The sequence below is a fragment of the Pimephales promelas genome, chromosome 13 (assembly GCF_988280905.1).
Source record: "Pimephales promelas chromosome 13, fPimPro1.hap1.1, whole genome shotgun sequence".
Classification (NCBI taxonomy): Eukaryota; Metazoa; Chordata; class Actinopteri; order Cypriniformes; family Leuciscidae; genus Pimephales; species Pimephales promelas.
Window position 1 is genome coordinate 17,187,988 of NC_142781.1, and position 14,941 is coordinate 17,202,928.

The 14,941-nt window shown below is 37.2% G+C and overlaps 1 protein-coding gene across 5 annotated transcripts; it reads left to right on the forward strand.

The window, feature by feature from the left end:
- Window positions 1–577: 577 nt before the first annotated feature.
- Window positions 578–14,386, forward strand: LOC120494150 (tumor necrosis factor alpha-induced protein 2). 5 transcript variants are annotated; one of them, XM_039693303.2, is made up of 13 exons: window positions 578–684; window positions 5,456–5,641; window positions 7,659–7,805; window positions 8,110–8,740; window positions 8,881–8,995; window positions 10,780–10,902; window positions 11,062–11,156; window positions 11,245–11,337; window positions 11,816–11,942; window positions 12,147–12,272; window positions 12,420–12,575; window positions 13,138–13,259; window positions 13,464–14,386. In XM_039693303.2, exons 1-13 carry the CDS (start codon window positions 660–662, stop codon window positions 13,621–13,623), a joined length of 2,106 nt encoding a protein of 701 aa, XP_039549237.2. In that variant the 5' UTR covers window positions 578–659; the 3' UTR covers window positions 13,624–14,386. The 5 variants fall into 5 exon arrangements, with proteins under 5 accessions (XP_039549237.2, XP_039549240.2, XP_039549238.2 ...); XM_039693304.2 differs by having other exon boundaries at window positions 590–684; window positions 5,459–5,641; XM_089118547.1 differs by lacking the exon at window positions 578–684 and adding an exon at window positions 4,056–4,232.
- Window positions 14,387–14,941: the final 555 nt, after the last annotated feature.

A 14,941-nucleotide genomic window follows, 5' to 3' on the forward strand; every position in this document is an offset into this window, starting at 1 on the left:
GTAAATTATGACAAACAAATGTATTTTGGGGTGAACTATCCCTTTAAAGTTTGCTATTGTGTTTCTTATTGTTAATGCTGTTAAAAATGTCTAAATCAGATCACAGCACAAACCCCCCAATAGACTACATTTACAGCACAATAGTAACTTACAATGCAACAACTCAAAGGCCATTCTGAAGACTTGCCTAAATCCAGTGTCCAGTCTGTAAAACAAAAATACTGCATTTAAAACAAATTTGGGTGGGGACCCAGTGCTAGTCAAAATGGTATGCTTGTTATTAATGTTTGTTTTAAGTAAAAATTAAGAGAGAAAAAAAACAAGAACATTTAAATGGCATTGTTAGACTAATTCGTTTGTCATCAGACATGAGTCACGCCAGAAGAATAATTAGGATATTGTTATTTGTATTCATTATAAGTCCAGGAAGCTGGCTATAGCAATCAATATTAAAATGAAAACATGCAATGTTTAGCAAACTGAAACCATTTGGTCTTTCTCTAAGAGTGAGCTTTCCACCAGATCACATGATGTCTAGTGATGACATCTGCAGCAGCCTATACAAGGATCTGCGGGGGCTTACACACACAGTAAAGACACAGACAGCTGAAAGATAGTCTGAACACTTGGGCTGCCTTTAACTGCATTAAATACAGGACATGCTCCTTGGGAGAATGAGGAAAGGTAAGACATTCATTTTCCATGCATTTTAACGGTAAAACGGGTGTGTGTTATGATGTCGTCCATAATAAAATGAATTATCACATAAGTTTTGTGTCAAAAAAAAAAACAGCCATGACATTCAGAGCAATGTCATGACAGGAATGAAAGCGAGGCTGTGAGGTATCTGTGAGCAGTGAGGTGTTTTTAATGGCATCTTCATTAAAAAAAGATGCATAAAGCTTAGATCACTTATAATTTTCTAAAGTTCATCTTGTCTGGAGTTTTTTGTCCACTGAAATTTCTTGGAAAGATATTTTTAGCGTTTTGTCAGCGCTGACAAATCCAAAAAACGTCTCGGAGATCCTGAGATGCTGTGAAGCCATCACTATGGGAACACCTGCGGGGTGGGGATGCAAATTATCGATTAATTCATTAATCTTTAACTGATTGACCTTATCGTTTTATTAACGATTAACTGATAAGCGGCTATTTTCCTGAGAATGTACATTTCTCATGGTTTCAATAGTGTCTTTAACATAAAAAGCAAAATATTGCTTATATACTGAATAAAAATGCATGTTATATTGCTCAAATGATGTTTTATTGTAACAGTTGGGATATGGTACAGAACGTAGTTTAACAAAATTAATTATGCACAGAAAATTTAAATACATTAAAAAAAAAAAATTGTGCACTGACTCACCTGTTGCAAACATTAAGCAATATAAAAGAAATGTTAATAAAAATCCATATGAGTAGGCTTAGCCTTAATATATTAAGTCTATATTTATAATCTATCTGGTAAACTACTTGTATGAAAAACTTGAAACATTAGCAGCATCTTTTATAATCCGCTTTTTCTGAGAAAGGTAACAGTAAGATTACTAGACCTGGAAATGTCAAATATAAAACTGAAGGGATGTCAAGTTTCACAAATTCCCACAATCGATCGTCATTTAAACTAACGAACACATTACAGTCACAAATTAATCATTGTTATTATTAGTAGTGCATTGCTGCTTGAGCGGCGCGCGCTGAATGAATATCTGCTGAGCACTTTTTTTTTTTACCTTTATTTAACCAAGCTCTCGTAGATTAAAAATCTCTTTCACAGTGCATTAAAAGTACAAGTTTAGCTTGATTGGTGACGATTGAAGAGATTTTTCACATTTTTGTTAAGTGTTGGACTCATTTTGATTGACGACCATGGGCTCTATGCACGGTGGTATTTCCGGTGAAGGTGTGAGGATGCTCGATAACTTCCGCCGATCGTAGAGTCCAATGCAATACTGAGAATTTATATTGAATTTTATACACCATGGTTATACTAAAGAAACGTTAGTCACAAAAACAGACAAAACAGACACCCCTCGTTGTGTTTAAGCTTCTATTTAAAATTATATTAAATAAACATAACTATATATAAAATTACATCTAAACGTATGAAAGTTTCGTTTCTGGCTTCACCCACAGGTTCTGCTAGATTTACTTTTATCTGAAGGAAATCGATAAAAACCCAACACTTTTTGCTCGCGGCGCAACCCCAAACACAACACGTTTTCGCCATCGTTTCAACTTTGATCAACAACAACTATTTAAGTTCCCGGGTGGATCTCTTCAGTTGGTCAGTAGAAGCCGCTGGCGTTCTGCCATCCGGAAGTATCGCGGTGCCTATTGTTTACAAACACAAACATTCTGAAATGCCCTTTACGAACGAACGTTTCAACCGCACTGGTCACGTGCATTTGAGTGTTCTGCACGTGTCATCGCACGTGGGATGGGAATTGCGGTTTGTAGTTGGTGCTGAACATAGTTATTTCCAGAGAAGATTTGAGTTTAAAACATTTTGTGTTACCCTGCCATCCAACGACATCTCAGGTTGACACATCTCTGTGGGGTATCTCAGTTTGTTACATTCCTGCACTCTAAAAAATGCTGGGATGTTTTAACCCAATTTTGGGTCAAATATGGACAAACCCGAAATGTTGGGTTAAAAATGTAATGTACAAATTTAACCCAACGGCTGGGTTAGTCCATATTTGACCCAAAGTTGGGTTAAAACAACCCAGCATTTTTTAGAGTGTGTGCAGACTGATCTCATGAAGTAGTGTGTCAAGAAGTGTGTATGACACGCCAATTCGTATTTCCATTTTTGGCGTGCAACTCGCATAATCTCTTTTCAGCGTGTTTATGAACGCCGTTGACTTAACGTTACATTACTGTATATATAAATATATGACCTACCTCAACCCCGTCCCTAAACCTACTCGTCACTGGGGTTAATGGCATTTATGAATCTCCCTCACCATCCTAGGAAAAAAAAGATCGCTCCCCAGAAGTAGATCTACATTTTGCTTCATTTCGCGTGGACATTTGACGGCGTGTACATACACGCAGAATCACTCGGACGTTAATGGCGTAGAGACCACTTGACTCTTGTGTGCCACTTGACTCGAAAGTGGCCTGTATGTTTACGCAAAAGTCATGATCACATGTTGTCCTGTGATACATTTCATCTTCGATTAATCTCAGTTTGATTCATTCACTTGTCGACTCATTTTTGATTCATTCATTTTTTATTCGTGGGCCATTTCATTGAGCTTGAGTGATATTGCTACGAAATCTCAAGATAATTTCAATGCACGCTACGTCGAAACAACTCCTCTCAAATTTTTTAATCTATTATATATATATATATATATATATATATATATATGTATTTAATCCGAGGATCTGTGAGAATTCTGTAATAACAGAACCTTAAAGGGATAGTTCACTTTGAAATCAATTTTTGATATGTTTTAGCTTACCTTAAGGGCATCTAAAATGTAGGTGTCTTTGTTTCCACAGTATTTTAAATTTTGACATTTTTTGGTAAAACCGTTCTTGTCTTGTCATAATATTCAAATGAAAATCTTTACAAAACTCCTGAAGAATTTCAAGTCTGAAGAAACTCTAAGCCCCAAAACACAATTAGGTAAAATAGCAGATTGTGTTTCATGTTTTGGTTGGTTTGTTGTTTATGTGTCATCTTGTTGTCTACATTGATACATGATCCATGAAATTATAATACAATATAATTATTATATTATATGCAATGAGACATTCTGTTTTGTGAAAGCAGCTCTTTTGTTTGCACCTCCAAAACATACAAACTATTGGTCAGATCTATGCCATTGGACTGTGCGGTTGAAGTCTCCAAGACCACCTGCTGGAAGCAAAATGGGGTCGACGCAACGTTTGGAACATACTACATCGCATCAAGATTTTAACCAGCCCGGGGCAAAGTCCATACAAGAAGGGCTGTCTGAAAGAGCCTGCAAGTCCCTTATTCTCTTAAAAGAAGACAGAGCCATCAAAAAGACCTTCTTAAGGGTCCAAAACTTTTATAACACCGTCTCCAAAGACTCAAATGGATGGCCCTCCATGCCCTGTAAGGCCCTCCAGGACAACAGATAAATACCATAATACCACAATTAGACCTAAACCGAAACTGACCTAACCTGTCCCGAACTGACTCCTTTGAGAGACACAAAGTCTCGATGTGCAACTGCCAAATCCTGTAAATGGTAAATGGACCTGCTTTTGGTGGCCAGTGGCCACCAAAGTGCTTTACATATTGCCTCACACTCACCCATTCATACAGCGTCTTTCCAAGAAACACAAAGAAATTGTTGGCTCACAATCCCATTCTAGCCCCAGCTTGTCTACAGCATGTGTAAGTACATCCAAATCCTCGTTATAAGATGGGGAAGTGCGTTTCACTTCGCTTGGAGAGAGAGAACTGCACAAATCAATCATGAGCTTCTCAGAATCAGAGGCCGCTGTAGACAGCACATCATCATCATGAGTGTCTCCTCCTGCATTGAACTTGTCACATGGATCGATGCATCTCCTATTGCTCATCGTGTCCACTTGAGGATTGAAAACTGCTCTGAAAAGTAGCAATAAACATGATAAAAAAAGCTTTCCTACAGGCAACAGAAAATTTGGTTCCTGAAGGAAATGAAATCTGATGAAATCGCGTGTCATGCTCATCCGAAAAATACATTATGCATTCTCCAGCCGGTGCTAAGTGCTACTGGCCAATGAAATGTTAACTAACGGCTAAATAACATCAGCACAACCCACTGAAGTGATCTGTCTATCCCTCACAGCCTCACTTTCATTCCTGTTAAAAATCAAAGATGGCACTGCCTTGAATAGGGTTTGTGTGCTATTAGTAGTGTATGTGTTTGTCCCCAAACTAAACTAGCCCCACAGTTAATTATAAAGATTTCCTTGGTCATGTCAATTACAGGAAATTGCCTATAACACAAAAATAAATACAAACCCCTAACCCCACACTAAACAATCGCAAACCTTAAAGGGTTAGTTCACCCAAAAATTAAATGTCATTAATGACTCTCTCTCATGTCGTTCCAAGCTCATAAGACCTCCGTTCGTCTTCAAAACACAGTTTAAGATATTTTAGATTTAGTCCGAGAGTTTTCTGTCCCTCCATTGAAAATGTCTACACGGTATACTGTCCTTGTCCAGAAAGGAAATAAAGACATCATCAAAGTAGTCCATGTGACATCAGGGGTTAGTTAGAATGTTTTGAAACATCAAAATGCATTTTGGTCCAAAAATAACAAAAACTATGACTTTATTCAGCATTGTATTGTCTTCCGGTTCTGCCACCATTGGGACATTTACACCCCAATATTCAGACAAAAGGATTTATTTCTTTGAAGAAATTACAAGATAATGTTTTAATTTGGATTCAATGTTGTGTGCTCTCTGCTTTCAGAAGAAGACCTTGAAATTTGTGAAGTAATCAGAAGTGATGATGGCATAGCTGATGAAGATCCCGCAGCGCAATGTCAGAAAAAAAAGCACAAACTCAAAATACCAAAAATTATTCAAATGAAAATCTTTACAAAACTCCTGAAGAATTTCAAGTCTGAAGAAACTCTAAGCCCCAAAACACAATTAGGTAAAATAGCAGATTGTGTTGTTCATGTTTTGGTTGGTTTGTTGTTTATGTGTCATCTTGTTGTCTACATTGATACATGATCCATTTATTATATTATAATACAATATAATTATTATATTTTATACCATGGTCTGGGTGAATACTCGATTCTGATTGGCTGCAGGGTGTCCGTTAAAAAGTGATAGAGGACACCTAGTAAAGTAGTTCTGGTGAAACTGCCTGCTTACCATTCGAAATGAATAAATAAATGCGCTGCCTACAACAGCTGTGAGTAACCATAGCAACAGGCAGTCAAACGTCAAAGTATCCGTTAACAATTTGCTCTATCAAAACAAACTAACGTTAGTTAGATATTACATAGCCTACTTGAGCGACTTCGTTATTTCCTTTAACATTTATGGAGAATATGACAACTTTGATGACTGGGATGCTGCTGAAGAAATAAAAATGTAAATAAAACGGGGAAACGTCGCAAAGAAAATGACACCGCTGCTGCTCTGAATGAGACCCTGCGGGAGGAGAGTACAGCGTTTCAAGCCTAAGAAGCCTGTTTGATTAATTGTTTTATGTGTAGTTAAAAAAAATAATAATAACTATGCCTACCTTTGTGTTTCATGAAAAACAAAAAATGCATTTTTGAACCTGAAGGGTTCTACAAGCTGAGCAGACTATAAATATCTCCGGTTAAATAAACCAGGCGAGTTATTAATTGTAAAAACTTGATTTAGCCTAATTAAAATATAAACTAGCAGCTAATGTTTTAAAAATGTTTTATTTGGCAAGTGACCATGGTATAAGCGGGTTAATGCCCTTCGAGGTGTCCATTGTCAGGTTTTAATGGACTTCGGCGGAGGCAACCGTCCTCCGCTGCGCGTCGGCCGGTTCACGCCTCGCCGTCGTCCATTAAAACCTGACAATAGACACCTCGTCGGGCATTAACCCTTACATATGCAATGAGACATTCTGTTTTGTGAAAGCAGCTCTTTTGTTTTCACCTTCAAAACATACAAACAATTGGTCAGATCTATGCCATTGGACTGTGCGGTCGAAGTCTCCAAGACCACCTGCTGGAAGCAAAATGGGGTCGACGCAATGCTTGGAACATACTACACTACATCGCATCAAGATTTTAACCAGCCCGGGGCAAAGTCCATACAAGAAGGGCTGTCTGAAAGAGCCTGCAAGTCCCTTATTCTCTTAAGAGAAGACAGAGCCACCAAAAGGACCGTCTTATGGGTCAAAAACTTTTATAACACCGACTCCAAAGACTCAAATGGATGGCCCTCCATGCCCTGTAAGGCTCTCCAGGACAACAGATAAATACCACAATATCACAATTAGACCTAAACCGAAACTGACCTAACCTGTCCCGAACTGACTCCTGCGAGAGACAGACTTGCCCACATCTTGCGAGAATCAAAGACTATGCCAAGAAAAGTTGTTTGCTGATGTCGTAGCAACACACTCTTTTTGAGGTTTATGCATAGTCCTTAGGTCCTCAAATAATTGAGCACCAAGTCTCGATGAGCACCTGCCAAATCCTGTAAATGGTAAATGGACTTGCATTTGGTGGCCAGTGGCCACCAAAGCGCTCTACATATTGCCTCACACTCACCCATTCATACAGCGCCGAAAAGGGCTGTTTCCAAGACATGGTGGAGGTCTTGGAAGATGGGGAGAGGCTTAAGTGGCTGGGCTGGGGAGTGCCTGGTCAAAAATTGGTGACTGATTTTGAATTGGCTCACAATCCCATTCTAGCCCCAGCTTGTCTACAGCATGTGTAAGTACATCCAAATCCTCGTTATAAGATGGGGAAGTATGTTTCTCTTCGCTTGGAGAGAGAGAACTGCACAAATCAACCATGAGATTCTCAGAATCAGAGGCCACTGTAGCCACTTCGTCAAGCTGGTGTAAAGTCTATTAAAGAGTCCATTAACTTAAGAGTTTTAATTAGAGCTTTTAATTTAGAGAAAATTAAGCAAGTTTCTTTTCTGTTAATTTCTGATTCATACTTTAGTTGTGGACCGAGATGGATTTGAAGGCTTAGCAGATTCCCCTGGTGATACTGAAGAGGAAAGACAGAAACATGCGATCAAACTGAAAATGAAAATTCCTGACTTCATGAAACGGAAGAAGAATTCAAAATCCCACGAAACTCTATCAGGTAACAGACAATCTTTTCATGAATTCAAAATTACAAGGACTATTTTACAGGGGGTTTAAAACTGGGTTATAGAAAGTTTATAGTCTAAATGTCCATGTATACATTCATCTTCATTTATCATATTTTTCTCTGAGAGTTTAAACAGACTTTTATGAAATTATACAGCTGCTAAATTTTAGTAGGGGTCAATCTACAGAGTCCTTGGCATCAAAGAGAAAACCCCAGCTACAAGGGAATTAGAAGAAACTGAGGGTTAAGTGGGTTAAAAATCAATATAACAGATTTGTCTTCTCACATACTGCAGTGGAGCTGGATTTTACTGGAAACCTTGAACAGAACCGTCTGGCTGAAGCACAGCAGCAGCTTGTGAAAGCTGAGGAATGTCTCTTCGGTTCAAATGAAGTGGCCAGGACAGAAGAAATGGTGGACAAGCTGCAGACAGACTATGAGTTCTTTATTTTGCGACTGAGGATGGCCATCTATGATTCTTTCAATGAGGACAATCAGGAGACACTCAAGAGTGCTTTGACTTCAATACTTCAAGAAGAAGAACAAGACAGACGCTGGGCGGAAGTGGCGGTGGATCAGCGTCCAAAATGGAGGCCCACAAAGTGCAGAGAGATGCATGACAATTTACTCCAGACGGTCGTGGAGGAACGAATGAAGACTGCAGATGAACAGGAGATTAAAGTAGACAAGCTGTCTACCTCCTTGAAGACAGAAGTGTGTCGAATGGGCAAACAAGTACAAAAAGACCTGCTTAGAGTGGTCCAAAATCTGAGAGAATGTTATCCACCGGACTTTAACATTTGCAGAATGTATGCTCAACTCTACCATCAGACCTTCTCTACCAGACTCCAAGAGCTCGCTAGATCCAGTATTGATTTTGAGGACTGCCTCTATATATTGAGTTGGATCATCAATTACTACCCAAAGTAAGTGCCAATTAGAATTTACAAAATCATGACCTATTACTTCCTAAGTTATATTATACATGATTCAACATTTTTAAACACAGTTTCGGAAATGTTAATATTATTTAATATGTTTTTTTTTTTGTTTTTGTTTTTCGTAGAGATGTATTGAAGCACGTACAACTAGAGGAGCACATTAACAACTCATCGATTGGACCTTTGTTACCTGAAGAAGATCTTAAGAGATTAGAGGAACAGTACTTCTCATACAAAGAGGTCATTCAGTTCATGACTTACTTCAGAATAACACAATTGCATAATCAGATTCTTATACAACATGTCACCAGAAAAGTGGTGAGATTTTGTGAAATAACTTAAAAATTGTTAATTCTCTTTAACCTTTATTTGTCATGGGATGGGTGGATTAACATAAGGGTGCGAGGACTCAAGTGCAGAAACAATAGTTACATATTTATTAAGTAAATAAACAAACAAACACAGACAAAACTCCCTCGTGCCTGAAAACAAAAACAGGCAGGATAAGGAAACACAAGGAACATGAAAAACTTGGACAACGAACCAACACAGGACTGCAAACACAGGGAGACTAAGGCTATGTTTACACGGAAACGATTCTGAAGAGAAAACACAAAAGTTGCGTTGTTTTATCACTTTTTATTCTGAGTTTAGACAAGCGTTTTGGGTGGGAAATCCACGTGCATATGGTGACGCAAAAGAGTGTGAAATTCAATGTAGTATGCACTCCAGACGGCTAGGTGGCAACGTCAAGCACTGCCACACAACAAGTCCGCGCGCCTGCGTACAACCGTCACTGTCAAGCAGACTTTTGCGTTTTTACCATTTACACAGGAACGCGAAGGTGGAGTGTTTTTAAGATTTGCACTCTGGAGGGTGGTTTCACTTTTTGCCGTTTTTAAGCCCCAAAAATGCAGTCGCCGTGTAAACGAAAGGCACATCCGATAAAATATTTTTACGTTTTCACCCGCAAGCATTCTTGTGTAAACAGGGCCTAAATAGGGAAACAAACATAAGAGGGTAATGAACAAGGCAGGTGGGGCAAATCAATCAATAATCAGATGGGAGTGGCCAGACAATTGACAAGAGAGCACATGGCACAAGAAATACAAGACAAGCCATGTGCTCACAACAAACCAGACTAAACACCAACACATGACGAACTTCAAATGTCAGAGCGGTCACCAACCCAGTTATAACCCAGGTGACAGAACCCTGATATTATTTAACTGACAAAAGTACAAATAAAAGATTTTTCAATTGTTTCACTGACCAACTCAATTGTATTTTTAAATATAAACAAATGTAGATTTTTGATGCCTGCAACACACTGCAACAAAGTTGTCACATCAACCTTTACTGCTGTGTCACAACACCTTTACCACTGCCATTGGTAAATGTTTATTTTATACTCAATCACACTGCCGCACCTATTACCAATTCACCTACTAATTGTGTGGTAAGAGTGTGTTGCAGCAATCAAAATCAAAATTGGTTTATATTAATTTGATTTTGACAATTGACAATAAATTTGTAAATTAACTTTGGACTTTTTTATTTGTACTGTTGTCAGTTGAATAAAGGTTCAATATAATTAACACATCACAGATTCTTGGTATTATTGCATTTGACAAAATACCAACTTTTCTTGAATTGGGGTTGTACCATGTTTGCCCTCGGTGCGTCCATTAATGCGAAGCACAACACCATAATGACTGCCATAATGGTAAATGGACTTCATAATGAGGCTGCCTACCAAATCCATTCATCCCGTTGTCAGGAGTAGCACAAATGCATGTAGTTCATCAGACAGAAAAATGCATCCATTCACTGTAGGCGATTCACCACTATATACAACATGCAGCATCCAATTTAGGTTAACTTTAATGATTATATTGTCGATTTTGCCCGAACGAACAGCTCACAGCTGGTGTAGAGATGGTATTAGCTAATTTTCTTATTACTCTCATCAGTTACTGCTTTAGTTTATAGCCTAATTCCTGTTGCTTATTTTCTCTCATTAGAACGAGATCAGAAAGTGGTTAGTCACCGCTCTTGAGAAAGAAGTGAAAAACTTTTGTGATGACTTTGATCCAGAGATCATGGATGGATACTACTTCAGCAACCTTGCTGTAGATGTTTTACCAGTAAGTAATATTCTCTACTCACTCTCTAACCACCATCTTTATTTAGTTTGGCATGTTGGGATCATCAAACAGAGTCAGACCTATTTCCTAAAAAAAAAAAGTTTTTGTTTTTGGCTTTATGTGGTTATCCATTGAAGTGTAACCATTTTTGTTCCATAGCTTGTTGATGCGACTGTGAGAGAGGTCAACACACTTTTGGGCTGTGAAAGTAAAGCCAGGAGTCTTCTATGCCATCTTGGCAGATTTCTTCTGAGGTATATATGTAATTAGTCACTATATCCCTGTCACATTTTCATGCATTAAAATAAGACTGACATGCTCTCTCCTTTTTTTCAATGGCAGCTATAAGGCAAGTCTAGAGGAACTTCTCAAAAGAAAACAAGAAAACATTCCTAAAACTCTCAGTGCTAGTCTCAATAATATTTACCTGTTTAGGTGAGTTTAATTGGTAATTTTTCTACCTTGCTGCAGAAATTATTTTAAAGGTGCAGTAAGCGATTTCTGAGAAACGCTGTTGGAAATTTAAATCAACACCTAAATATTGTCTGTTGTCTGTTCTGTATAAGATGACTGAGATCAATCGGTTTCCGGGTCACGGGCTGGTGGACGGAGGAGCGAGGAAACAAGGAAGCATCAATTTGAGTAGCAAGCCAACAAGTAGCACCCTGTGTTACACAGAAATCGCTTACTGCCTCTTTAATTGACAATTGTATAATAGTCTTATATTACTCATTTTTGAATTTTTATATATTTTTTAAAAACATTTTTATATCATTTGCTATATATTATATAAATATAGCTCTCTTTTAACTGGAAACATGCAGTCCACTCAGTATTTAGATTTAACGTAATTAAAAAATAAATAATTGAATGTAATTAAATTATAGCAACACTTATTTCTCTATATCCTCAGGGATTATGTACAAAGACCAGGACATCTTTTCTCAGATGACTCTAGGAAGCCTTGTCTGGACACATTAGCAGACCTAAAAAACATCTGTCACAAATACTTCCTTAGTCAAATTCACTCAGAACTAAAGGTTAGTAGGCTAAAGAAGAAAAAAAAAAATCATTAAAGTACTTATTTACATGGAGATACTGCCCTGACCATTTTTTATTTTTGCATATCCTTACTGGGAAAATAGCATTGAGCTTTTCTTCCATGTTTGTGATGCTTCTTTACAATTCATATCTTAAATTAAATAATACATTTATGAAATAACCAGACTTGTTTATCTGTACAGCCGCAGTACCGTAAGCTGTGGACTCAAGCCTGGTTTGCTAAACATTCTGAGGTTGAGGAGGAGCTGATGAAGGCGCTGGAGAATAACATAGATCAATTCAAAGAACTAAAGCCAGTCTGCCGAGAGGTCAAGATCACTTTTACAGCAAATATTGTTTCTAACTAAAACATGATGTAAATAGATGTATATAATCTTACACTGTTCACTAATGTGGCGATTAAGATACAGATATAGATATATATTTGAAGATTGCGTGTCTCTATGTGTGTATAGGAACTGCTGGCCGAGCTGCATGTAGAAGTAATGGTTGAGTATGTGAGACGAATGATGAAGAGAAAACTAAAACTGAAGAACAAAGAACAGCAAGATGCAGCTGCTGAGTTCATGTGCCAAGACAACAGTCAAATCTGCTCTGTGTTTGCCAAAGTGGTAAGGTCACATCCAAGCTGCTTATAATAAATAACTACTTGCAAACATCCAAAGCAATCAAGATTCTCATCCACATTCAAATAGAGCAAGCTCAAATTACACAAAAATGAGAAAAATTGTACTTTTGACTCTTATTTGCACACATAATCCAACGCCTTGTTTATTCTGGAACCATTTAGGAAAATGCTGAAATTCCTGGCTCACAGTGAATTCAGAAATGTGCAAACAATTTAGAGTCTGTGTGTGTTTTTAATCACAGTTTCTAAGTCTTTGCATTGGAAACCATACAATACTAATTAAAGCCCCAGAGGTTTAGAGTGTTGGTTTTGTTCAAATTATTTAAAACATTTCTGTGCATAACATACTAACAGTATCATACAGAAGTCTGGCACCATTGTTTTAGACACAATATGACATTGAGGCACACACAAAATATGGACCTTTTCAGTTTATTCTCTTTGCATTAGAGCATGAAAGAGCATGAATTGTGGGAAAGAAGTGGGAAATTGTTATGTAACAAATAGAATTAGTTTTCTAAGTGAAGTACCATTCTCTTCTCTAGGGATCCAAAGAGGAATGGCTCTGTCAAATACTGCCAAAATTATCAGAGATTCTGAGACTGCAGGATCTTGGGAGTTTGCAACTTGAGATTGTTACTCTGGCAATAGACTATCCTGATATTAGGTAAGTCTGATAGATGTGAGCAGGCAAGATGCAGTTATTAAACCATAGCAAGATATCTGATTTTCACACGTCTCATTCTTTATACAAATACCTATTTACAACATATATATCAGTAATAATATTATTAGCAAAATGAAAGATAAACAATCAATCTTCCAGTGTTTGTCTTGTTCATCAGTTATCTTTGTTGTCACTCTCCACTAGTGAGCAGCATGTTCTTGCTGTCCTGAACCTGAAGACCAACCTTTCAAGCTCAGATTTGCGTAGGATCAAAGGGTGTTTAAGTGAAAGCAGAGACAGAGAGGACACTGAGTCCTTCCCTTCCTTCTTCTCTAAAGTACTTGTCAAACGAAAAATCATCTGAATGCCATGTGTTATATCCATAGCTAATGTTAATCAACTGTGATACACAATCAGTATTGTTATTTAATATTTATTATTTACAGCTCAGTGATGTTTTCTCAAGGGATTTACACTCTTCTCTAGCACTAAGGTCAAGAATTAAATATTTATTTAGAATAAAATGTGTATTTAATTAGCCGTATTTTATAATTCGATGAAACATTACAAGGTGTTCAAATGGATGTGTTAATGATTTGAGAGCACTGAGCATGTGTATAATCAGTTGAGAAAGCCTCAGAAGTTCTAAAATCATAATGGTAAAAAAAATCTCAAAAGGTAGAGCCTACATATTTTTCTTTGTACTGTGTTTTAGTTTTATTCAAATGTATGTTTGGAGTAACTGAATTGAATGCATGGGGAAGCAGATACTTAGAGAGCAAAAAAGAAACAATGTGAATGTAATAATACATGGTGGGTGAAATTAGCAGGTTAGCTGAGACTGTTTTTACAACAGATTCAATAGACATATGTCTAAAGCTCTGAAAATAAAGACAACTATTTAAATGTTCTAGTAAAATGCATGTAGGCCTATATGTATCATAATCCAACGAAGGCCTTGCTTCACAGTAACAAACTGTTTATCACTTAGGCAAGCCATCAATACAAAATGATAAATATAAAGAAATCCCACTGTCAGAGAGACTGAATGTTATTTGTCTTTTTAAATTATCGTGGCTGTCACTGCATGTCTTGTATAGCTAAATAAAATGTGTCAAAGCACAAAAGTTTTGATGGTTTTGTCCGCTATTACAGAAAAAAATTATAGCCGTATTAAATTATGTGCAGGGTCAAATAATTTATAATAAAATACTGCAGTATTCCATGAAAATAAGAATTGACAATTTTGATTTCATAATAAAGAAGCATCCATTGTAGCTATAAACTGAATAACTATAACCGAGGATAAGACATAAAGTTAAAAAAAAACATAAAACTACTTTTGAACAGTAAATAAGTAAACATTCAATTGTCCTAACTATGTAATACGTAAATTATTGCAACGCATTCTCAAGGCGTCATCTAACTGACACTTTTGACCATGCGTCAACATCTGATGCTTAGCGTCACTTAGATGACGCGGGTAGTTTTAGGTCTGGGGTAAGGTTAGGGTTAGACCACTATGTTAGCTACCTACGTTAGATGCACCATAGGTCAGCACAGCAGTTTTACTTAAGTCATGAACTATGGAAGCCCTGAACCGCAACCTGTAAAAAAAAAAAAATCTGTAAAAAAAAAATAATAAATAAATAATGTAGCATTTTGAGATTATTATTATTATT